Consider the following 24,528-nt stretch of genomic DNA (forward strand, 5'->3'; position numbering starts at 1 on the left):
ATATGGGAGAAGGGAGATAGGACGGTAGTTGGAGGGTAGGGAGGGGTCCAGTGAGGGTTTCTTTAGGATAGGGAGAATTATGGCGTGTTTGAAAGTGGAGGGGTATTTACCAGTAGAAAGGGAGAGGTTGAATAGTTCAGTTAGGGCAGGGGCCAGAGTGGAGGAATGGGCACGGAGTAGATCAGAAGGAATTGGGTCAAGCGGACAGGTAGTAGATGGAGATGATGAGAGAAGAGAATTCATCCACAGTAAAAGGGCTGAGGGAGGCCAGTGATGATTTACAGGTGGAAGGGGTGGGTATGGTTGGAGTGGCTATTGATTCTGTTTGTGTAATAAAAATAGGAAACTCATAAGCAAAGGTTATAAGCATTGCCTAATGGTCAAATTGACAAATTGTTTGCTATTTATAGGTGGTGTATGGTCAGCCTGTATCTCTATGTTACTGTTACCCTGTGCTATCTATAAAAAGACCTGCTTCATTCTTAGTCACCAATACTGGATGGCATACATAGCTCCGTGTCAGTCATCTCCTCTGGCGTAAATGTTTTGCCAAGTAGTACTGTGCCCTGTTCAGTCAATATTGCCTCATTCTGTTATTTGCAGGAAGTGACAAGTGCTGATCAAAGCCAAATTCCCTACTGTATCCAGTATTAGGGGATCATCTGATGGCTAAATAAGCCCAGTAATATAAAATTAGTACATTGTAGGACAATGCTAACAATTATGTAATACAGCCTGGTGACGTTTAGCTCTCCCACCCATCTCTAATTAGAGACTGGAACAATAATGTCCATCAACATCTTTCAGCTTGTCCTTATCTGATTTATTAACACCCTGTCTACAGAAATAGCTGAAGTTCTGGGCTTGGACAAAGAATATTAGCAGTCATGCAAAAGGTAACATATTTTTTACATATATTTTCTATAAATTTACAGTATATATATTGTAACATATTTAGTGGGCTTATTGTGTTTTCGTACTCCGATTCATGCCCAATATCTTTACGTAGGAACAGTCTTTGTTGTGTTTATTGGTCATAAAGAAAACTGCTTAATATAGTTCCCAGGTCATAATTAGAAGGAGACAGGGCTGCTGAAGTCATTGGTTCTGAGTATAAACTTTTAAAGACTTTTTGAAGAAAAAACTAAATTCTCAAATTGTGGGTTTACTTACTACAAAATTATTTCTAGATGCTTCATCCTGTGTCCAGGAATACCACAACCTCACGACTGACACATTAACAATATGCATAGAGTAAAACTACATTTGTCACATTTCATAGAACCTGCTGTAAACATAAATGGATTTCCATGTGCATTGATTTCTCATATATTATCTAACAGCTGCTTGTCAATGATTTGTAAATATATATCTTATAAATGGATATTTTAATCAATATTTAAATGATCAGTATTATAATTCAGGTCACAGGTTATCTGTCTATGTACAAACTCTGTAAAGATCTTTAAATGTATAATTTTTAGAGATTGCTTTATATGTTCCGTAAAATATCACAAGATGATACATCTGTACAAAAATAGCATTTTTTCAATATGATTATGTGTATATATTTTGAATCAGTTATTTGTTTCTGCTTTTACATTTAAATTTAGGTTGATATATTAATTGCTTAGGGGCAGCAAACCTTTGACCCTGTAATACTATTCATATGATGGGATGTCCCTGTAAATCACCCTGGGCTAAATTTATAAAGCAGAAATTCACCAAACATTTGCAAGTGGTTTATCATGTACTGTAATGTAAATCATATGCACCAGGAAAATTCACCTGCAATGAATATTTAGTGAATATCACATTTTCTTCTTTATACACAAAAATTTACATTCAGTGTGTCAAAAATAGAAAGCAGAATTCACCCAGGAAGATCTGAGATTGCCGTAACATCTGAACTTTATTTTGAGCTTTTGAGAGGGGAGTTAGCAGTCGCTGATATTGTACAACATGACAGGATTTGGCGGTGAAAGGCTTATTCACAATTGTTTTGAACTGCAGTAATATTGGTCCAATGTGAATGTGGATACATATGGGTTTGTAAGGTGGTGCAGCTTTTTGATTAAAGTGATTTACATTTAGTACATATCACACACTGTAAATGATGACTGTAAATTATTTTGCTTGGCTTATATATGTTGTAAGTATGCTGCCTATACAAACATAGGCGCAACAACCATTCCCAAAGATTATGTTGTATTAGATGGTAGTGTTATGTTTATTGCTTGGATAATGTAATGTCCTTACTAGTGGAACTACAGCATTTTTTTCTGTCTCTGTCCTTGTTTGTTCCAATAAAACAAGAAGGTATAAAGCCTGTGCTCAGCACTATGTTGACTGGTAAAAGAGATGAGAGAAATTTCCCAACCTTGGTGGTAGGTATGGTATGGTTGGGATATATCTTTTTTCACCCCTTTCATATTACAATTGATGTATTTTATTCATATGTGTACCGGAGTTGCCATATTTGATATATGACATATCTATTCCATGTTTCTTGTTTTCGATTCCTTGTTTTAGATTACAACATGCCTTATAGTTTTTTTCAACAGCCTGCTAAGGCTAACTAATATTCAGGCTAGCAGGATTTTACTGTAACCAATGAACATCATCTGACCTATAGATAAGTACTTAGGAAATAACAACAACCTGTTTATGAAATAACTTTGTGAAAATGTGGAAGGGCAAAACAAAAAATGAAGAATTACTTTCCAGAGATTAGTAAAACCTCAGAATGTGTAGTCACTGAAAATACACTAAAATGTCCCTCAAAATAGCTACATGAAAAGTAAAGGATCAGAAGAAATGTTTTTCCATTTGTTGTGTGCACATTCCTAGGACACATTCTTGGACAGTGTAATGCATGGCATCTCTGTGACCAGCCCCTAAGCTGAAGAGAGAGGATTTTAATAAAACTGGAAGCAGAAAATTAAGAATTGGTTTGGGTACTCTCTATGGCTGACCGGATCAAATAAATTCTACAGAAGATAGTACAACATAATAATAAATTGAAAGATAATGCAGATAAAGTTCATCCTAAAGCTTTTAATATATGTATAATGTGGAAATGATGAGGAAACTTTACTGCAACATACCACTGGCATTGTAAAACATATGTCCAAAAATGTAATTACTTTTTTTTGTTCAAACCAAGTAGGAGAAAAATAATGGAATCACTGGACAATGAGAAAAACATATGGAAAAATTGGAATATGGAATTCTGCCATGGTAAATCTAAGACTAACACTAGGGTTCAGAGGGCAATTGGCAGCCTTGTAGTTGCTCCTGCGTGAATTACTACATTTATTTAATTCACTAAGCCCTTTGCTTTGAAAAAGTACACTTGGTATGCTTGTTACTGTGGAGTTCTTTGGATCTGTTTCTGATATTGAGTGTTTTGAGTAAAAATAATTGCAAATTGAATATTTGTAAAATTTATGCAGCCGAGAATGTTGTATTGGGGATTTCAAATTCCAATCAAATTACTTAGAATTGTGAAGGATTAGAACTTCTGTGTTTCCATTAGGGTGAATTTCTAATTACTTCCCTGTGTTGACATTCGGGGGGGGGTTGGGGTATATTGGTACCCTATACCCATTTTCAACAAAGAGTTATATGTAAATACAAACACAGAAACTGTGGAAAAGTGATTTAGTGTCCGTAACCTTGACCAGTGATAAAAATCCATCCTCAATTATTATCATCCAATGACCGATGATGGTAACCTGTCATTCTCCCATCCTTATACAACAGATAGCTTTAATCAATGACATCCCCAGCACTATACCTGTTCCACAGAGTATCTATTATTTCAGAGTCCAGTTAAAATTTAGGTAGAACCACACTTTTTTTAAAAATATTTAAAATTATGTTAAAGTTATTAGCTTTAAGACATCCAACATGTTAAAGGCATTAAAACAACATAAAAATTCCTTCTTTGTGTTGAGCAGTATTTTTAGCATTGGTTCATGTCCCCTATGGTGTCTATCTCTCCATTTAACAGTAATTTGCCTATTAGCCTTAAAAAAATGATTCAGCTTCTTCTATTAATCATTATGTATTTCTCTGGTTGAGGTATTTGGGTATTTTACTCATCCCTTTTGGGGAGCAATATCTCACTACAACAGTGAGAAATAACTCCAATAAAACAGTGCTTGTTGGAGTGTTCTCTAATACGTGGGGACATACCTAGACCAAACAACCATCAAATCTCAATTTCATACAAGAGGTTTATTTATAATATATGTCCTTGTTTCTTGCCCTCTTTGCTATTTTTTGCAAAACCCTATTTGAATTTTATCTGTAGGTTGAATCAGAATAAATGAACATTTACTTTGCAAACTAAAATTTCGAAATCTCTGAAGCCAAATTTTATCCTAATTACCTTTTTAAATTTTCTTAAGGAGCCTGGTGCTAAGATAACTGTTATGTAAACCTTTAAATTATATGTTCGTGATCTATTCATCACATTTTACATTAAAGCTATTCCTAAGCTTGCATTCTTACAATTAAACTTGATTTTTCCACACACTTATCCATATTAAACAAGCTTTTTATAACATCTGCCAGTGTCTGTGATCAGCTGCCTAGCCATAAAAATATTTGCCGGCATTCCGCAGTCCTGGAATCCCATACATTGTGTTTTTGTGCTTTTGAATTGACCATATGGAATATTATCAATCCACCTGTCAATGTAATTAATTGTAAGGACCAGTTGTGCTATCAGTACTTCTAACATGCTAGACAATATAATTTCAGATCCTGTAAATAAAACTTTGCAGCAGATATTTATTAAACAACAGCAAATTTGATCTTTTTCCAGTAGCAAATTAAAAAAGAAGTCAGAGAAACTCAATTTAGCGTCACATTAGTTAGTTATTTCTGTGAGCATGCTGTTATTTATAGGATAATGCCCTAAATATACACCATGCACCTGGAATATATTAACAAAACTCACTGCAAAGTGGGTTCCTATGGCTACATCCCTCTTTGGTAATTTGTACTGCAGAACTAAACCAATTGTGCTATTAATCAAACAGATGTTTATTAATGTACCTATCTAATATTTGTCACATCCTGTGGCAATGTAATAAAGCAATGCATTGCCAGTCTTACTAAAACCGTCTTTATATTACAGCAAAGTATATTTTGTACGGATGGGCCGGCACAAAATATTCACCCTTTAAGTACTAAATAATTATGTATACCAATATACCTTATTCAACTCTAATTTTGATTTTTACTGTGTGGTCATGGGGCTGGAATATTTGCTCATACAGTAATGGTTGTGTCTTGGTATACTTCTCTTGCAATGAAAACCTAATGGAATGTAGTTTCTAAAATATGAAAAATGCATTTTGTATGCAATGAAATGCAGACAGCAGCAATATATATGTTAATAAAACAAAATAAATATAGTAATGCAAGCATGTAAGAAACTAAGATTTGTATCAAAATGTATTTTGTTGCAAATATTACAATTAACGTTAAATATGTTCCTGATTAAATACAATACAATTTTACAAAGGCTTTACTAGATACTACTAATACATATTTATCCAATAAATCATAGTTGCATAAATGATAGTTTTTGTCCAATCTCTCAGTAGCAGGTCCTATGGTAACATTAAAATCAGGTTTTTAATTATGATTCATTTTATGTTTGCTATCATTTCCTACAATGGAATAAAAGCTGTTCATGTTTAATGTTAGTGAATAACGAGAAATCCTGACTAAAACCAATTATGTGTTTGCAAAAATCCTGTTTTCACTTTACGAGGTGAACAGCCCCTGCTCCTTTAGTACATGAAGACCCTTCGGCCTGATTTATTTAGGCTCTCCAAGGGTAGAAAAGATAGACTATTGTGGGAGAACCTGGGTGACCCAGGAAACCAGAAATAGATCTGGTCTAGGATTAAAAATATTTACCCTCTGGGGATATTTGAAGGGGGGGGGGAAAGGTGCAAAGGTCAAGTCTAGGAAGTACTGGTTTAGTGGATGGCGTTTTACAGTATCTTCATTTCTTTTAATGTTCTGTTGTGATGTTCTGTTTGCAATATCCTTAGTCAATGTTACTGTTTATTCTTTACTGTCCATCTGATTGACCTGTTATACTTGTCTTAAAAAAATTTCTTTAAATTTTCTTTAAAAAATAAATCCATTCCAGGTTTGCTGCAAAAGCCAGGTACTCCCCTGATATATATTCTCCAGTTTTGCAATGCTTTACCAATCGGACCTAATAGCCCAATTTATTAAAGCTCTTGAAAGGATTGTGATGTCCTAGGCAGCGAAGGAGGAAAACAAGCTTTTCAGGCAAATTTCTGATTTCTTGGGCCTGATTTATTAAAGCTCTCTGGGGCTGGAGATGATACACTTCTTTATCAGTAAAGCTGGGTAATTCAGCAAACCTGGAATGGATCTCGTCCAGAATTGAAAACATTTGCTAACAAATAGCAAATGACTTTTAGGAAATCCATTCGAGGTTTGCTGGATCACCCAGCTTCACTGATGAAAGCGTATTTTCCCAGCCCTGTACAGCTTTAATAAATTGGGGCCAATGTCTTTCATTTGACACATTAAAACGTACTTGGCTAAGCAGCAACTCATTCTCCAACTAATAGTTTCTTATTTAGCAACCAAATATAAGTCTGTGTAACCATTACTATATTCTGTTATATAGGCTTCATTGTTGACATATCTGAAACCCAAGATTACAATAATTACATTATGAATGACATATACTTTCTAAATACGTGTTTCAGGTTCAGAAACTAAAGCAAATGTTCAAAAAGAAGAAGAAAGAAAACGAGTCCCCGGCCCCAAGCCCAGACACTCAGCCAAATGGCGAGCTTCCCAACTCGGGCCCAATAATTTACTACATCTATGAGTCAGAAGAGGAGGAGGAAGAAGAGGAAAAAGATGAATCTCCTCCAGAACCACCTCGTCCTGTGAATGACAAACCCCACAAATTCAAGGATCATTATTTGAAGAAGCCAAAGTTCTGTGAGGTGTGCGCCAGAATGATTGTCTGTAGGTGATTCTTCACAGTCTTCTGAGTATGTGAGGGAAATTTTCTATCCACTGCTAGAAATAATAATAAGAATATTTAATAATAGGAATAAATATGTATGTACACCCCAAAGAATGACAGAAATACCTTTACAGACAAACTAGAACAATCTAATAAAAACATTGTTTGGCTCTGCAGTAAATATCCAAAAGGCACGCACTGATAAGAAACCACAGTTCCTGTTGGATTGAGCTGCGATGCCTAATTTTCTAGAAGAAGATCTAAGCAGCTAATGGTTAATATGTATATTTATATCAGCAGATGAGGTGATATCTAAAATAGAAGGTGTGAGTTTTGCCCTCGTCAGAGGACAGAAATCTTGTAAGTGACATCTTATTAAAAATGCAGAGCAAGTAGCGGGTGGTCACCATTAACAATATAGTTCTATATTTCACATGCCATTATGTTAGAAACATCACCCAAGATATTAGACAATAAACAATTCCTGTCTCTATACATATTTAGGAAATGAGGGTAGATGCATCCTTAACAGCTATTGAAAATGTGAGGATGGTTTCCCGTAATACCATGAGTATAGATGAACAGATTAGACATTAGACATTGCTAGAATAGATTCTCTTTGTTTGTCTTTCTCTGTAGTTAAACAATGTGATATCTTTCTATTTCACATACTAAATTTTCCACAATGACCTTTTTATTGCTGTTTCACCAAATCATTTTATAGCTGGACATGTATTTCTTGGTCAGGTGTGCTGTCTCACCTGAACATTGGGTATGATTTGATGAACCGAGGTTAGATAGATCTGGTGTGTATCCTTGGAACATCAATAGAGAATGTAGGGGTTTACTATGGGCCATAAAAAAGTTTTTTTATATATATATTTTCACTTTCCCTTGTCCCAGCTAATACACTATACAATACAATACACTGTATTGGGGTTCTGGGTGTCCATTGCAAAGTAGCAGTGATTTTCTGAACTATTTCTACTTTTTTATTAGTTATTTCCAGATTCCTTAGACTAAATTCAAAGTTAACTACATGCTGGCTTTTCACATATCATATATTTCTTTTCCTATGTTTCCACCTTTTCTTTTTCTTCTTTATCAGCTCTGTATATTTTGTTCACCTTTCTTCTTTCCTTAACTTCTTAGCTAATATAGGGCCCATTCACACGTTCTGCTTCAGTATATGTGCATCAATGTGCATTAATTTTGAGCATTACTGTGTGCTTAGGTGACACAGCCAAATTATTTGTGTAACCTGCTCAGCACACCACAGAAATCAAAAATCAAAAAATCAGACATAGATTATTTGCATGAGCAGAAAGCACTCTAATATCTTGACCTGCATTGCATTGCAGTGAATTAGGAAGTCACGTTGTGATGTTATTAGGAATAAATGGAAACGCATCAAACAATGCACAAAACCAAAACCAGGCATTTTTAGGTCAACATGCATGTTAATGCTTGAGGTCCTGTAATGCAGTGGTCCCAAACTTCTTCGGACCTACAGACCACTAAATGCACGTACTCTCCCATGGCAGGTCTGGGCCTAAGACACAACCCACCCACCGCCCTGAGCCTTAAATCTGTACGGGAGACATAATAAATAATTAAAAGAATATTAGATTTTCATAGTTTTAGGGGTTTTAGTGTTTTCTCATATTTTGTTTTGCACAATTTTAAAGTTATTGGATTAATCTTCATTGATTAATGCAGGTTTTCTCAAACTAATGCCCATAGGCTTGTTCTATTCTTCTGATTCTTTTTAGCTCTTTAGCTAGATTTGCATTGAAGAGGAATTTGTTCTGCAGGTCACAGCAGCACCAGCTGCTCACATTTTATTCTATTGTTTGTCCTATTATTAATGGCACTAAAATAACTTTTTTTGTAAAAGTATGTAAAGTTATTTACAAATAAAATAAAGACTGCTACACTAACAAATATAGTTAGGGTAAATTAAAAAAGTTGAAATATTAATGGAAAAACAACAACAAGGAATACCAATTTCCACAAAGGAGCAAAGCAATAAAAAACTTAAAATTGAAGAATTTAAATTACTGTTTTATTAATGATTAACTCAACTTTCATTAATTTAAAGGACAAAAACTTATAAACCTTGGGAATGAGTTGTTGTGAATATAGTGAATTGTGCCAAGACTTTAAACCAGGGGTGTCACACTCAATAACACAGAGGGCAAAATTAAAATTTTAGACCAAGTCACGGGCCTACCTTGAAATTTATTTAAAAAAATTGAGGAAGTTTTTCCTTCCCATTGAATATAAAACCTTTTCATGTGGAAACAAAGAGGTTTTGCTTCACATTCAATCTGGAACAAGCTTATAATAGAGAAAGAAAAAATCTTATACCTCTTTCCCTATTTGTAGCCTTATACAAATTTTTACCATTGAGTTAATTTTCAATGGTAACCCTTTTTGCACAGGCTAACAATGATATTAACAATATTCTTCCATGAAAATCCAACCATTCAAGTCCATGCCTTGGAGTAGCAAGAAAAAGTACAGATGAGAGGGAGTGCTGGAAATGGCAGACGCGGCCAATGCAGAGCTAAATCTTATGCCCGCCCGCTGTTGAAAGTCCCTCTTCATTGAAATAGCGCCGCTACTAAACTTCCCGGCATTACTTGCATCTATAAAACAGTCCAATGCGGGGCCACGCATAGGCAGAGAGCCTGCTGGTCTATAGACACGAATGATGCTGGGAATTGTAGTAGCGGCGCTATTTCAATGCAGCGGCGGGCGAGGTGCAGTTCATATTTAGGATTCTTTTGGGGGCAAAAAAAAAGGCGCTGAGGGGCCAGATTTGCCCCACGGGCCAGAGTTTGACACCCCCGCTGTAAACTAAGCTGGAGGTCAGTGTACAATCACTGAAAAAAATGCTGACTGTAAGGGATACATATCTATGATGGAAAGAATGTACATAGTCCCATCTGTTTTAAAAAAAGCCTACATGTCCGTTTTTTAAAAGGCTATTTTAATTCATTATTAAACAAATAAAGTACAAGAACAAACAACAAACAAACATGGAGAACATACATACAAGGGAAAACATCTTGCCTCAGTTACCTTTCCTGCACTGCAATAAGCACCCCAAAACGTTGCTAAGGTAAAAATATTGAGGTAGAAAGTAGTATAAACACAAAAAACACATTGGGCCTGATTTATTACAGCTCTCCAAGACTGGAGAAGATAGATTATCATGGGAGAACCTGGGTGATTCATCAATCTGCGATGCATCTGGTTCAGGGGTTAAAAACATTTGCCAAACGATAGCAAATGATTTGTAAGAAATCCATCTTAGATTTTGGTGGCTCACCAAGGTTGTCCCATTATGGTCCATTTTCTCCAGTCTGGGAGAGCTATAATAAATCGGGTCTAATATATCACACACACAAAATATGTGTAACTTCTCATGTCACCCCATTTGGAAAAGAGGAATTTTGGGTATACATCCAATGACAAGGTGGAGATGAAGGGAAACAACTTTAATTTATTTTTAGGATTGTCATAGAAACACAAATTTTGCCAGTTGGAAGAATATTTACTATTGTTTTCCATTTCATCGGTTTGGTTAGCTTCTGCACTTTTGGATACATTTGCATTGGCTAAGGGCTCTATTTATAAAATGGGGAATCTGACATTCCCTCAAACATTCCCATGGGAAAAAAATACTGCCATTGAGACATATGGATCTGGAAGATTCCCAAGAAGGAATGTTTGAGGAGCTGTCTGATTGTCTGTTTTATAAATAGAGCCCCAGGTTTGTTCCTTTTGACAAGAGGCAACCTACAGATGTCTCTCCCTCTCTGACATTGGTGTGCTGTCTCCTACATTAAAGGTCTTTGCCAGACAATTAATCCTTTTCCCCCTTTGGCTAGGTACACATATGTAATAATTATCCTTTGAAAACGAATGATCTAGGATTATTCCTGATTATTTTGAACAATCGTATTGTGCACAATTCTGTACATGGTGTAACAATACGATCGTTCAAATATAATCCACCAATAGTGTACACATGCTAGATACGATGGTTTGAACGATGCAGGTAGTGACATGTAAAGGAGAAAGTGTATCACAGAACAATCCACGATCATTGAACGAATGTACACACAATAGATTATGAATGATCGTCGCCCAATCAGATCCGCCGGGACGGTCGTTCATTTCCAGCGAGATTCCTCGTTCATCAGTCTCATTGACCAGTCGTTGCGCATTTTTTTTACAATTATTACAATGATCTGTCGTGGAAAGTTTGTTTCCAAGGACAATTGTTGCACGTGTCTATGTAGCCTTACTCATAGATAAATTTAGAATTTAATTCTTGATTATTCTTGGTTTAGTTTAAGATTTTTTCCCCTGAAAAATAGAAAAAGAATCTCAGTTTTTATATGGGTGACACCAGGAGATGGCATTGTGTCATCATGTAAACTGGATAACAAACTCTTGTCAATGGAGAATTGAGAGATGGAAAGTACACAGCGCCATCTCCTGGTGACCAAAAATAAAGCAAGAAAAATAATTTGAGCGTAAGTGACACATGAAAACCAAGTACAAAATACTCCATCCAGTAAAAAGAGGAAAAAAGGTAAACAGACTAAGCCTATTTGATTTTTCCTTAATAAATATATATTTTAAAAATAACACACCATAGAAGTATTTATTCATGCTAATTCTCTTACCATTTCTGTTGATGACTGTTTTAAATGATAGCAGTGACAACCACATTTTTTGTTTTTATTATAAGTTATTTAGGGTTTAGTAGCCAGTGTGTTGCCTCAAATTGCCATTTCAATGTTTTCATTAGTAATGGCTATGTGCAATGGTAATGAAGTAATGATAACTGCACTCCTAATGTAACACTTGTGTTACATATGTAGACTTTTATTTCTCTATTTACTCCTTTAGATAAATAGTTGTGCTGATTATCTTAGAAACAATTCTCATTTCCTGGATACCTGGAAACGTAATGAACCCCTCATACAGAGCCTGCTTTTCTCCAGACAGGTGGAGTTCAGGTTTGCTGTTACCATAGGTTTGCACTGAATTAGAAAATTTGGGAATTGTAAACCTTTGCTCAAAAACTTTACAGGTTTACAACCAGAAAGAAGTGAGCACTTATAGTGCAATGCAAAGACTATGTCTTTGGATAGATAAGTCACAAGGAACTAATAATGAGAAGGAAAAGACAAGCTGGCCCCCTCATTAGAAATGGTGGGCTTACAGAAGTTTTGCTGTCAGTGAGTGTTGGGAGTTCATAATTCTGTCCTTTGTTGAAAACTTTTGTGCGAGTATGAGGAACACAGAGCTGGACAGACTTCCTATGTGCTGTGCCTGTTACTATAAGCAGCTTGCTCACTGTCGCTTCCACCAAGAGCAGCCAAAATCATTCCAGGCCGAATGGTTGTTGTGCTTTACAAAAAATGTCTGTACACAGCTTAACCAATAATTCTGTAAGAAAATGCATCCTCTTTATATAATATATATATATATATATATATATATATATATATACATACATATGTACTGTTATAAATATTGTTATAGCACCAGAGGGTACATTTTTTTGTTTTCACAATGTATACCAATTTATGCAAGATAATAGTGTATATAATAAAGCACATGAACAGTGGAAATATATAGAGTATACATTAAAAGAAACACAACTCATCGGAGTCCACAATGTGATTGTTTTATTACTGGTGGATATATAATAATTTATTATTAAATATAATGGGTCAAGCTATTTTGCAGAAGGTTCAGTTACATATATAGGCAGCTATCATTCAACCAGCAAAATTGCAATCATTTGGTGCTGAGTGCAATTATTTGTATGAAGCACTGGCTGATTTAGGAGCTTGCGGACTTCCAATAAAAAGTTATCAAAAGGGAAAACTGGCAGGATCAAAGGTATTTATGAATCGTTTGTTAAACCAATTAAAAAAAAACATGCACTACAATTTAAAAAGCAAAAAAAAATTGTACGCAACTAATATATTTAGGTTTAGATATATTTAATGACAACATCAATAAAATGTTTTTGTTTTCTGACTTGGTTATCAAACCAACAACTGCCACATCCCTTTTACAGTATACAAACAACAATGAAGCACATGAGACTTTCAAGGCAGAAATAATTTGAGAGTGTTGCATCATCTAGAGTCCCCAAAATGTGTTGAGTTGTACACAAAATTGTTTTAATACATCATATTTTATTAAAATCAGAAAAAGCTAATTTTTAATTGATATGATTCATTACTGCCTTAAAAGTCCCATGTGCTTGCTTCATTGTTGTTTGTATTTAATGACAACTTTAGGAAACAGACATTGTAGTGACAGACTATCCAATAAATTGTTAATCACAGTCGAGATGGAAAAAAAACTTGGCTTGCCCCAATACTGCCTCAAAAAGTGACACTCCAGTTTACTCCATATTAGTGATTTTAAGCTCCTTTACTAAACAAGTAAAGAATCTTCTTACAGCAAATTGTATGAATATTAACTTTATTTATCCAATTTATTTATCCAAAGCCTGATTTATGTTCTCTTTGAATACTCAGTTGTGTTCAAATGAGAAAAGTAAAGAAATAACATATATACTTGTATATGAACAAAGGCAGTTACTTTTACCTGCAAATACAGAGACATGCTTTGATTCGAATATACACCTAGGGCACAAAATGCACTGCAAACATTCAAAACAGTAATCAATAGAAATGCCAAGAAAATGAACATAAATACATCATTGGTGTGCTATTTGTAAAACATAGAGATCAAAAATTAAAATCACAAGGTCTCAGTCTGTTTATCTTTTTCCCCTTTTATTGGGTAAAGTATTTTGTGCTTTTGAGTTGATTATGATGGGTGTCAAAGATTAATAAATGGTCTGATGGCTGTGCTTGAGTTAAGTTGATGGTGTAGGAATGTTTGCAGGCATCTCCTGCTCAGGTGGTAGCACAACTTCACTGTGTTGCTAAGGGGTAAAAAAGACTAAAAAAAATAGTAAAAAATATAATATACACAGGCATATATAATTATATATATATATATATATATATATATATATATATATATATAGAGAGAGACTTTTACAGTTTATAGAAAAGCATTCTGTCTATGTTATCTCCAGTAGACATACTATAAAACTGATTACATTTATTTTATTTTTTTCTAGTAAACAACAAGTTTGGATTAAGATGCAAGAATTGCAAAACTAACATTCACCATCATTGTCAGTCATACGTGGAATTCCAGAAATGTTTCGGCAAGATAGTAAGTTTCTTTGTATATTTACATTTAATTTGAGCTGTGAGAGTTACTTAGTTTTTTTTTAATTATTACACATGAAGTTATAAAAGATAATTTTGCAAAAAATGAAATTTCATGCTGTTGATTTTAAAGTGAAGGCTTAAATTTATGCTAAGTATGTATGAGCAACAGTAAACACAATATTTAACTGTGCCTACTAAGTAGAATTGCCAGCTGGAATGTTTTCTAGCCAAACTTTAAATTCTTTTCCAACTTATTTTTTCAAAATCTAGCTAAATTTTGTGATTTTGTCCTATGCTAAATGTGTACAGCAGCTCTTCTCAGCCAGGGTTCTGTGGAACCCTAAAGTTGCTGCAGAGGTTGCTAGGGGTTCCTCAAACTGTGGTCAGCAGAGCTTCCATATGATGATGTGGGGATCTGGAGTTAACTCTACTTGGTAGAACCAGCAGCATGATTCTAAACCTGCCTATAGGTGTCTGTAAAATGACAACCACTGTAGGGGTGTATTCCCTCCAATGGCCACCAACTTAGGACATTTTTTTTATCATTGCCCCCCCCCCCCAAAAAAAAAAAACCCAAATGGTTTTATTGGGGTTTCCCAAGCCTAATACATCAAGGGTTCCTCATGGGTAATAAGGTTGGATATGGCTGATGTTGAGTATCTTCTGCTAGATAAATCAAGGGAACACTGTAAATTAAAGAACTGCATTGGTAACTAGTTTCCCATCCAGGTACTCCATCTGTGCCCTATCAGAGCAAAATAATTTGGTGCCACTATTTCCAATAGCAGAGAATGCCACCATATAATTCATGAGGCCTGCCCACCCAGATCACCTAACCAAATAAAAGGCCACATAGGAAGGCATTATCTCTCTAATCCAGACAGGTCAGTGTGCAGTTTTCTTTTATCATTTAGGTATTTATTGTGACAGGTTTGGATTATATGTGACTAAAAATGAAGGCATGTTGGACTGTTTTCCCCCAATGTCTAAACTAGACTCTAAAGAAAAAAAAAATCAGTAAGCTCCTATTCTATTTACTGTATGTGTGGTTTTGCAGGCAAGCCCCATAACACATTTCTAGAGAAGCCCAACTTACCAACAATTGGGGCATCTGAGCAGGTTTCGTCTTTGTGCACTGAAACTTGAAGGTTGATGTAAACTGTAAAATGTAAACACTAGCTATATTAGAAATACATATGTCAATTATATTGTCTTCCAAAGGTATAGCTAAATATAAATTAATTACACAGCCTGTTTTTGTTTATCCAGATACCTGAATACAACTAGGTCATGTGTTTCCTATGATGTCCTTGATGTTGTGTGATACAGCCTAGTTCAGGTCCTCTCCTATAAATTTAGTAATGGCATTGTCAGCCTTCCATCCATACACCATTAAATAGAGTTGTTGTCAGTCTGCCATGCATGCTTCAGTTAGTAGTGCAGTTATCAGCCTGCCATGCACATTTAGTTTTGCGGCATTATCAGTTGGCCATGCATGCTTCAATAAGTAGTAATACTGTCAGCCTACCATGCATTCTTTAGTTATCAGCGTAAATGTCAGCATGCAATGCACCTCTCATTTGGTAGCGGCACTGTCCGTCTTCAATGCATGCTTCAATAAGTAGTGCTGTTGTCAGCCTGCCATGCATGTTATAATTAGTAGCACAGTTGTCATACCTCAATGCATGTTCCAATTATTAGTGACATTATCAGTGTGCCATGGTTGCTTCAGTTAGTAGCATAGTTGCCAGCATCCTATGCACCGATAAATTAGTATTGACATTGTCAGCCTGCCATGCACGTTTAAGTTTGTAGCATAGTTGTCAGCCTGCCATACACACTTCAGTTAGTAGCATTGTTGTCATCCTGCCATGCACGCTTCAATTAGTAGCATAGTTGTCATTTTGCCATGCATGCTTCAGGAAGTAGCGTTGTTGTTTTCCTGCCATGTACGCTTGAATTAGTAGCAGGACTGTCAGCCCGCCATGCATGCCTTAATTATTAGCTATACCACCATGCATGTTTCAATGAGTGGGGACATTGTCAGCCTGCAATCCATGCTTCAATTATTGGCATAGTCATCAGCCTGCCATGCATGCTTTCCTAAATGACTGCATACGCATACCTGATAAGCTGAAGATCAAACCAATCAGTCTGCCAATGCCGCCATCTATAGTGACTAAGATCAGATGAGTATTTAGAAACAAAGTAAAATAAACATCCATGACAATTAGTGGACTTTTTTAGCATAACACCCAGTCATGATTGCCACATGGATCCCCCTACTTACTTGCTACATCAGTAAGACAAGAAAAACATTTCTGAGCAACAAATGAACAACAAGCAAGTCTTTTCGGAAGTTTTATGGCACTCCTATTGTTTCTAAATACAATGCTAGTGCCCGGATAATAAAACTTTGCATGATGGTAAAAAATGTATGAAAACTGTATAACATAAGGGTGATGATAAGTAAGGTAAGAATTACATTTTGAGTTTAAACACAGGGGCAATGGAAGGCAAAATATATAAATATTAAAGGGAAATACACAGCTGATTTTGTTCTACAATATTATAATCTACCTCAACTTGAGTTGTAGGGTCCATTTGTTTCCATTTTATTTCATTACTAGCAACTGTGGTTTAGTTATTTTTGGGAACATTACCAGAATAAACATAACCATGAGAGAATCTTCAGATGGAAGCTGTTATCCTCTGGGATTCATAGAACCGTGTGGTGTAATTACATTATTATTGATGAATATATTCTCTACCTTAGTGGTAATGTATGAGACCTAGGAGTCAGAGAATGGCATCTTCCATCTAAGGCTTCTCACATAGGAACGTTGCCCCATGACAGATTGTTTAACCTATATTCTTTTATTGGTAATATATACTTATGTTTACTTATTTGTTTTATAGCCCCCAGGTTTTCGGCGTGCATACAGTTCTCCCCTGTACAGCAATCAACAATACGCCTGTGTAAAGGAACTGCTCCCTTTCTGTAAGTTTTATTACTTCTTATAGTTTATTAGATTTCTAGAAAAAAAAATCATTTCTGTGAAATGCAGACTGATTATCATTCTCTGAATTCCAACCATTAATACAATTATATACGTAACAATCAGGATTGTTCATAAAAGTGAGCTCCGCACCGTTTTGAGTATCTCCTAATTGAATTCATCTGAACACCATTATTATTCATTTTCTTCTGTCTTTTGGGGGATATGAACTGCTTTTTGTGACTTATGTGGAATCTGTAGCCGCTAGGTGGCTAGGTTTGTGATCTGCTTTGAGATTGTGTGTCCCTACAAGACCAGATGTCTGACTTGTTATAAAGATAGTCTGTAGAGAATTAGAGAATAATGAAAGCTGGGAACTGCTGACTGGGTGCTTTGCACCTTGAACTGCTTGTTGAATAAGCTGCATGACAGACAATTACCTGTGCTTTTGTGATAATTACCCAAGCTTCCTATTATTATTGTGCTTTTATTATACTCATTTTGTTGAGAAAATTAAATGTAACCTTTTTTGAATGAGTTTAGAATCAGAATTGTACTGTCACATTTATATAAGGATGTATTATTACTACTGTGTTACAAATGAAAGTGAAATGACATGTGATGTTATCATAGAGTTAGAATTGTGCAAGGAAAAACTACACCGAGTTAAAAAAGTGGGCTTGAAGACAAAATTGATATTATTATTATTATTATTAATAATAATAATAACAATAGCAAAGAGGCGGCTCCGGCTCTGGTAGTTCCTAACAACCCCTGGCAGATATGGCTGGCAAGCCGGAGCTGGGGGTTGCCGGGCAGCATTAGGCGGGATCGGCCAGGGGGCGTTAGGCCGGAACGAACTACCAGCTAGGCCGTATCTGGCCTTAAGGCCAGAGTTTGCTTACCCCTGCCCTAGCTAGTCCTGGCTGAAACCTTTACCCAACCCTAGCTCCCCTGTTGGCTAAGTAATTACTCTCTAGTAAGTTAGCCAGAGTTAACACATAGGGAAGACCAAACAGTAAGGAAACTTATGAATTCAGAGCAGGAATGTTAAAGAGACAATTGTCACTGCTCCAGAATCCACAAGGGTTCATGGTCTCCTTTAAAGCTTTGCAGCAATTACTTTCTTGTATTCAGCTTACAGAGCACTATCCCTTCAATAAAATTAAACAATCATATCAGAAGCAGCATCAATTTAAAAATGATATAGCTAGATGTCATGATGGCAAACTCAGTCCTTTTGTTGTAAGGGCCTGTGTCATAGGCCGTTGTTAGCACCACATAGGTTTGTCAATCCCCTATGAGTGTACAAAAAAGTAAAAGTATTGAAGCAAATTAAAGAGTTAAAACAACTTCTTGTGAAATGCACCTATCAATAAATTGTGAATGATCTTAGAAACATCTACAACTGAATCTATCCACACAAGCAAGTTGCTTTTTGTCACAGGCCACTACTACAGAGGCGAGAGTGACTGGGCTGGGGGGTAGAGGGACTTTTATTCCTTGTACCAGTACTAATAATATATGTTGGTGGAAATATTTTACTATTCAGTCATTGAGCCTATTCTGGGATAATAAAAGCAACCTTGTACAGACCTTCTCTGGCAAAATGAAGTTTTCTAAGTAGTTTGTGGTCCAATATGATATATGAATGAATGTTTCGAGCTGCCCAGTATGTTCCAATACAGTAATAGCACCATGAACCAAAGTGAAAGATCTTCCCGCTCAAAATTCTTTTACAATGAAGCACCATGGCAAACTTTGCTTGCTTCATTTTATTTAAACTACAGAAATTTGTTCCAACTATTATAGAAAATAAACGTTTCTATTTATCTTCTTCCTGGAAGCCCTGGCTATGCAGGCATTCAGCCCTGTTTACAAGATAGGAGAAAAAACCCAAGCCCAATCCCAATTCTGGAAAATCAGAGATACACCATTTTGTGTAGATTATTTTCAGCTCAAGTCCCTATGTTTTGCTTTTAGGATCAACTGGCTATGCAAGCCTCACTATCCCAAAACATTGACAACTTAGTGAGGGGGCATTTTATGTAGACACCATTTAGATAAAAAGTATTGCAGAAATTTTAGCAAACTGTGGTATGCACGAACAATGGTGAAACATCAATTTGTTCAAGATATGTCTTGGTGGGGTTGAACATGCAAATATGCAGGATAAAAAGAATGTTCTATTATAAAAGCCCTGTTACCACATAAATCTAATACCTGGACACACACTCCTGTACTGATGTTGATAGATTATAAGATTGCTGTTGGTACCATATAAACAATCTTAGTTAGGAGTAAGTTAAAGAATGCACTGATCACTGTTGTGTTGTAATTGATACAAATGTACAGTAACTAAACCAATGAACGATTGTTTGGTGCCCCAGATAATGACACTGAGATTCATTTATAGCTACTTCCCACCTTTCTGGGAACAATGGATGTCTAGGTCATATCATAGATTTCTATTTTCCAGACTGTAATCATGCATTGTTTGGTTTGGTTTGGTGGTATTCACTCACAGGCAATTTTGACATCAGACATTTTCATGTCTCACCTGGTATTAGAATTTATTGTGTAACCCATGGCTTTGTATATTGCTGTATTAGGATTGATTACCAAAGTTTTTTGTGATGCTGTTGCTCCACTATTCTTTGATAATGGTGTGTTATAGATTTTAGTTTGCCAATGTGTGTCAAGGTACTGTAGTCTGTTTTTTCATCCTCCCATCTCAAACCATCCTACTAAAATATATAAAAGGTACAGTAATCTAAACTTGAAAATAATTTCCTAAAGGTGAAATTATATAATGGCTACTCTAACATGGCTTCTGAGATTAACTTTTTGTTTTATTCCCTGCAAAAAATATTCCAGAATAAAGTGATTATTATATGCTTTCTCTCTACTGTCCATTAGGTGGTAACATTGTACTATCATACTGACATTTCTGTTCTAACATTTCCCCAAACCATTGCCTGATGTTCTGGGTATAAAAATGTATTTATTGTGTTGCCCTACACGTGCATATGATTTTGTTTACTGTTTATACAGTATAGGTGGGACATAAATGGCTGGGTCCATGATGAAGAAGACTATGGATATAATTACAGATCTGCTCATTCACAAAATACTTTCCATAGACGCTTGTTGAAAATGCACAAAATAGAACTTCTAAATACATTTTTGCTGCAGGGTTGAGGAGGGCTTGTTTATTCAGAGCCATGCACATATATGGCTCATTGTTTAAGCTGATTTTATCTAAAAGTGAACAGAGCAAGAAAATAAGGTCAATATATTAGAAAAGCAGTAGGCAGTTTTTAAAAAAAATGTATTAAAAATAAATGTGCCCCAATAAAAATACTGCGTGGTAATAATAATAAGCTTGCAAAAAAACAAAAACAAAAAAAAAACTGATCCATATGGTTCACACCATAGCATACGTGTTTAGAGTAGAGTTAGCATCATTCACCTAATTTTAGATGATCATCTGCATTCCTAGTGCTTGGAATGTTGTGTAAAAGCTCCCAATATGCGTACTTGTTTCCGAATCGTGACCCACAACAAGCAGAAACCAAAACTCAGAATAATTATGGAGAAAAAGTGGAGTTAGATATGGAGTTGATATGGAGTTGATATGGAGAAGATAAAAGGAGGATAAAGGAGGTCTCCAAAAGACCAAACAAGCTGCAAAGAATTAAGAAGTGGGCTGCTTTTTCTGCTCTTTATTAAGCTTGTTTTTCAGTAATTCCCTGCAATGGTTTATTGCCTTTTAGTATGCTGGACCAACGGTAAAGAAGACCACCAACAACCATCTCTCAGGACGTAGTAGCCCTGCCTTCCTTAACTATTCTCAAGCAAGGGTAATGGAAAGTGCTGGGATAGGTACAATTTGAGTATCATAAAACTGCAATGGAGTTTCAAGTTTCTTGTCTACTGCTTCTATTACATTTTCATATAGTGCCCCTTTAGCACAAAAGGTCTATTTAAGGTGTAGGGGTTAATTTTAGAATTTCCTGGATTGTTCTAGATCCTGTTTCCCCCTAGGTTGGCTAACTTCTGTTGTAGGTAAGGAATCCAGCCTTAGCACAGTTGGAACAAAAATCCCTATCCTGATGCCTTTACCTAATGACCTGTAATTAAATTTGATACCCTTTTAGGCAAATCCTTCAAACAGAATTAATGTGTGAAGAACAGGAAGTTGTGAAGGGGTCCTTGACATCCAAGAGCTAAACCCTAAAGGCCCATGCCTTTGCTAGTCTTGTTCCGGACAATGGATCACTGAGAGGATGAGTCTGGTTCTCAATGGAATTTAGCTTCAATGGGGGAAGCCATTAAAAGAAGTGATCTATAGGAAAGGTACTCCAAGACAGAAGCCAGTTTGTGCTAAATTTTGGGACTGTCATTTCAATAGTAAGAGCCAACACTACAGGATAGATGCTTCTCTCAATGCCTATTATATATTATTACTGTTGGATGAATTTGGCTAGAGGTTAGCTGTCAGTTCTGCCTGTAATTTACTGCTATGGGATTTGAACTGTCTATATCTGACATTATATCTGACACTATTGCCCTAACCCTTATTCCTACATGTTGAGTTACAATAAATGTCCATAGACTATAAATTTATGAGGCTCTGTGATTATTTTTGCCACACTTTAGGAAAAACCTGAGAAACATTTAACTGCTCCTGCGGTGATAATTGTTACACTCGGATGCTATTTTTACCACCAACTACAATGCTTTGGTTAAGCCTGGGAATATAGATAATTGACACTTACCCTCACAAATTTTACATTTTACATCAGGAAAATGGATTATTATGATTGTAATCCAGAAGTCAAGGAAGACCAATGCCTGCTACTTGGACTTGGAACTACGCATGTTTTAGGTTTAGGAGTGTAAGAATAGAATCTAAAATAATCTTATAGTGTAATCTTCTAGTGTTACAATTAATAACGAATGGGATTTCCAATTACTGAAAAATTTATGAAAGCTTCAAGTCATAGTCTAAATTGCTTTAGTACATTATTGTAGTAGGTAAATAGCCATTCAAGATGACTCAGGATGACAAGACCTAACAGTAAACAGATATGTTTGTATAGATATATTTATAGAGAACTGAGGCCAATTTTTAACAGCAATCTTAAATATCTGAAGCATAACATGATGTATAAATAGAATAAATATTGTTTTATTTCCACTTTAAACACCTTTTGAAAACAAAAGTGACTGAACAAATTGCTATTTTCACCAAGGAACTCTTTTGAAGAAGAGTATAGATACAGCCAGTGTGGACTGGATGATCTGCATTTACACAAAGCTAATGTTAACTTTTAAATCATAATGCGTAGTGGTCAATATATTAGACAAGATGTGTTATTACACAACAATTGACAAAATTGCAAGTTATGGCTGCATCCCCTTTTAAACTCCGTCACCAAAAATATGTCAGTGAGATCCATTCAAGTAGGTTGCAACAAAAAATAATCTACTGAGAAACAGCACACCTTGGAAGACATTAAAAATGAAAACTCTCCATTATAAAATCTAAGCTACATCTGTAAACCAGTACCTGGGCCAAAAAGTTCAGAACACCATGTCTCAACACCATGGAAGTGGTTTCTAACAAGATATTGTATAAGATTACCATGCTAAAGAAAGTCAAAACAATGGCTGTAATGTGCCGTCAGAGACAGCAGTATTTGCTCATGTCCACCAAAGACTCAGGTCACTGGCTTTATATACATGACAGAACCTCATCTATGTCAAGAAACCTCATTTGACCTTTAGGAGAATGAATTTTCAGCATACAGCATACAGGCATGGTGTAAACACACAATTACCTAAAACAGAAAACAATAGCTTGTATGTATGAGTGGTTTTATATACTTTTATGTTTGCAGAATTATTTGATAATGTATGTCAACATCCAATTTTATTTACCACTGATTAGCCTTTTTGAAAAATTTTCAGTATTTCCTTTGAATGCCTTTACCTTCTTGGATAAGATATGGGGTTGTGAGTGTGGGTGCCGCCTCTCCTACCTGGCAAGGGTCCTCTGGAATCTGGTATGCCAAAACAGGATTCAGGCAAGAAAGGAAATGTGTAACTTTCCTCCATTTACCAAAAAAAAAAAAAAACATAGTTTCTGGGGAGGGCCTTACAACATGACCCCTATGGGAGAGCTTATTTGGGATTAGTAAAATGAACCCACAGATATCCCCCCCTCAATTACGTTTACCCTACTCATTCCCTGAGTTAAAAATTCTCTAGAAATAGAGACACCATCATAATACACATTGTACAAGAATGTTGTGCAGTGGATGAATGTGTAATAATTCTAATTGGCCTAAGACAAAAACCTATTGCATCTGCAAGCATTGGGATGTTTAAATAATGGACATTCTGATGCTAATTAATCACTTAAGTGCTATATAATGTTTTTTTTTGTCACCTATAGCTAAAAAGAAAGTTCAAGGGCTTTGCAATCACCAATTGGCAGTAGCCAGTAGCCTACATTTGAAAAACAGCTATCCCCCGCTTATATTTTACTTTTAAATTTTTAAAGAAAATATTTTTTTTTTCTTATGAGACATGGTCTCACAGGTCCTCCAGACAATACCAGCTAATAGTGACAATTTAACACCCAAAACCGGGAAATTCCAATTTTACCATTGATCGTTGGGAAACTTGTAATTCAGATTTAGATTTTAGAAAACAAAGGCAAATTCCAACAAATTCAGAATTTGGGTATTCCAATTAATCTCTACTATTCACATTGCAGTGCATTTCACTCACTCCTGTTGCATTTCTGGGACAGGATGCAAAGTAAAATATCCTCAGACAGCAAAGAAAATCAAATGACAGGTTTAAGCCATTCACTGCTCTATTCAAATCTAAAATACTACATTTATCTACACTTGCAAAACTATAGGGAGTTTTTATCACAAACTGATGAGCAAAATTTGTACTCCACTTGGTTGTTCTTTGTTTTAGAAACCTGTTTGTCATTTTACTTACTCTTAATTTATCAAAGTGGGAACAATCTACTGAAAGTGAAAAATTGAGATACCATTGAGCGGTACCATAGTACCACTCAAGTGGCAGAAACTGCATTTTTACTTGAATAGTTATCATCCCTTTTTGAAAGTGTTAATAAATATATCACTGCTTTTAAAAAACGATGATAGGT

At 35.6% G+C, this 24,528-nt stretch overlaps 1 protein-coding gene across 2 annotated transcripts in view; it reads left to right on the forward strand.

The window, feature by feature from the left end:
- STAC3 (SH3 and cysteine rich domain 3) overlaps window positions 1-24,528 on the forward strand; it is a 52,582-nt gene that overhangs the window by 11,449 nt on the left and 16,605 nt on the right. Inside the window, exons 1-4 of one of the 2 annotated variants that reach the window (XM_072407647.1) lie at window positions 669-896; window positions 6,774-7,041; window positions 14,238-14,335; window positions 17,254-17,335. In XM_072407647.1, coding sequence (XP_072263748.1) covers window positions 888-896; window positions 6,774-7,041; window positions 14,238-14,335; window positions 17,254-17,335 — 457 coding nt within the window. In that variant the 5' untranslated portion in view covers window positions 669-887. Of the gene's footprint in view, window positions 1-668; window positions 897-6,773; window positions 7,042-14,237; window positions 14,336-17,253; window positions 17,336-24,528 lie in introns of those variants that run through there. The other variant, XM_072407656.1, reaches the window with a different exon arrangement.

This window comes from Pyxicephalus adspersus, chromosome 1 (assembly GCF_032062135.1).
Source record: "Pyxicephalus adspersus chromosome 1, UCB_Pads_2.0, whole genome shotgun sequence".
In the NCBI taxonomy this organism is placed as follows: Eukaryota; Metazoa; Chordata; class Amphibia; order Anura; family Pyxicephalidae; genus Pyxicephalus; species Pyxicephalus adspersus.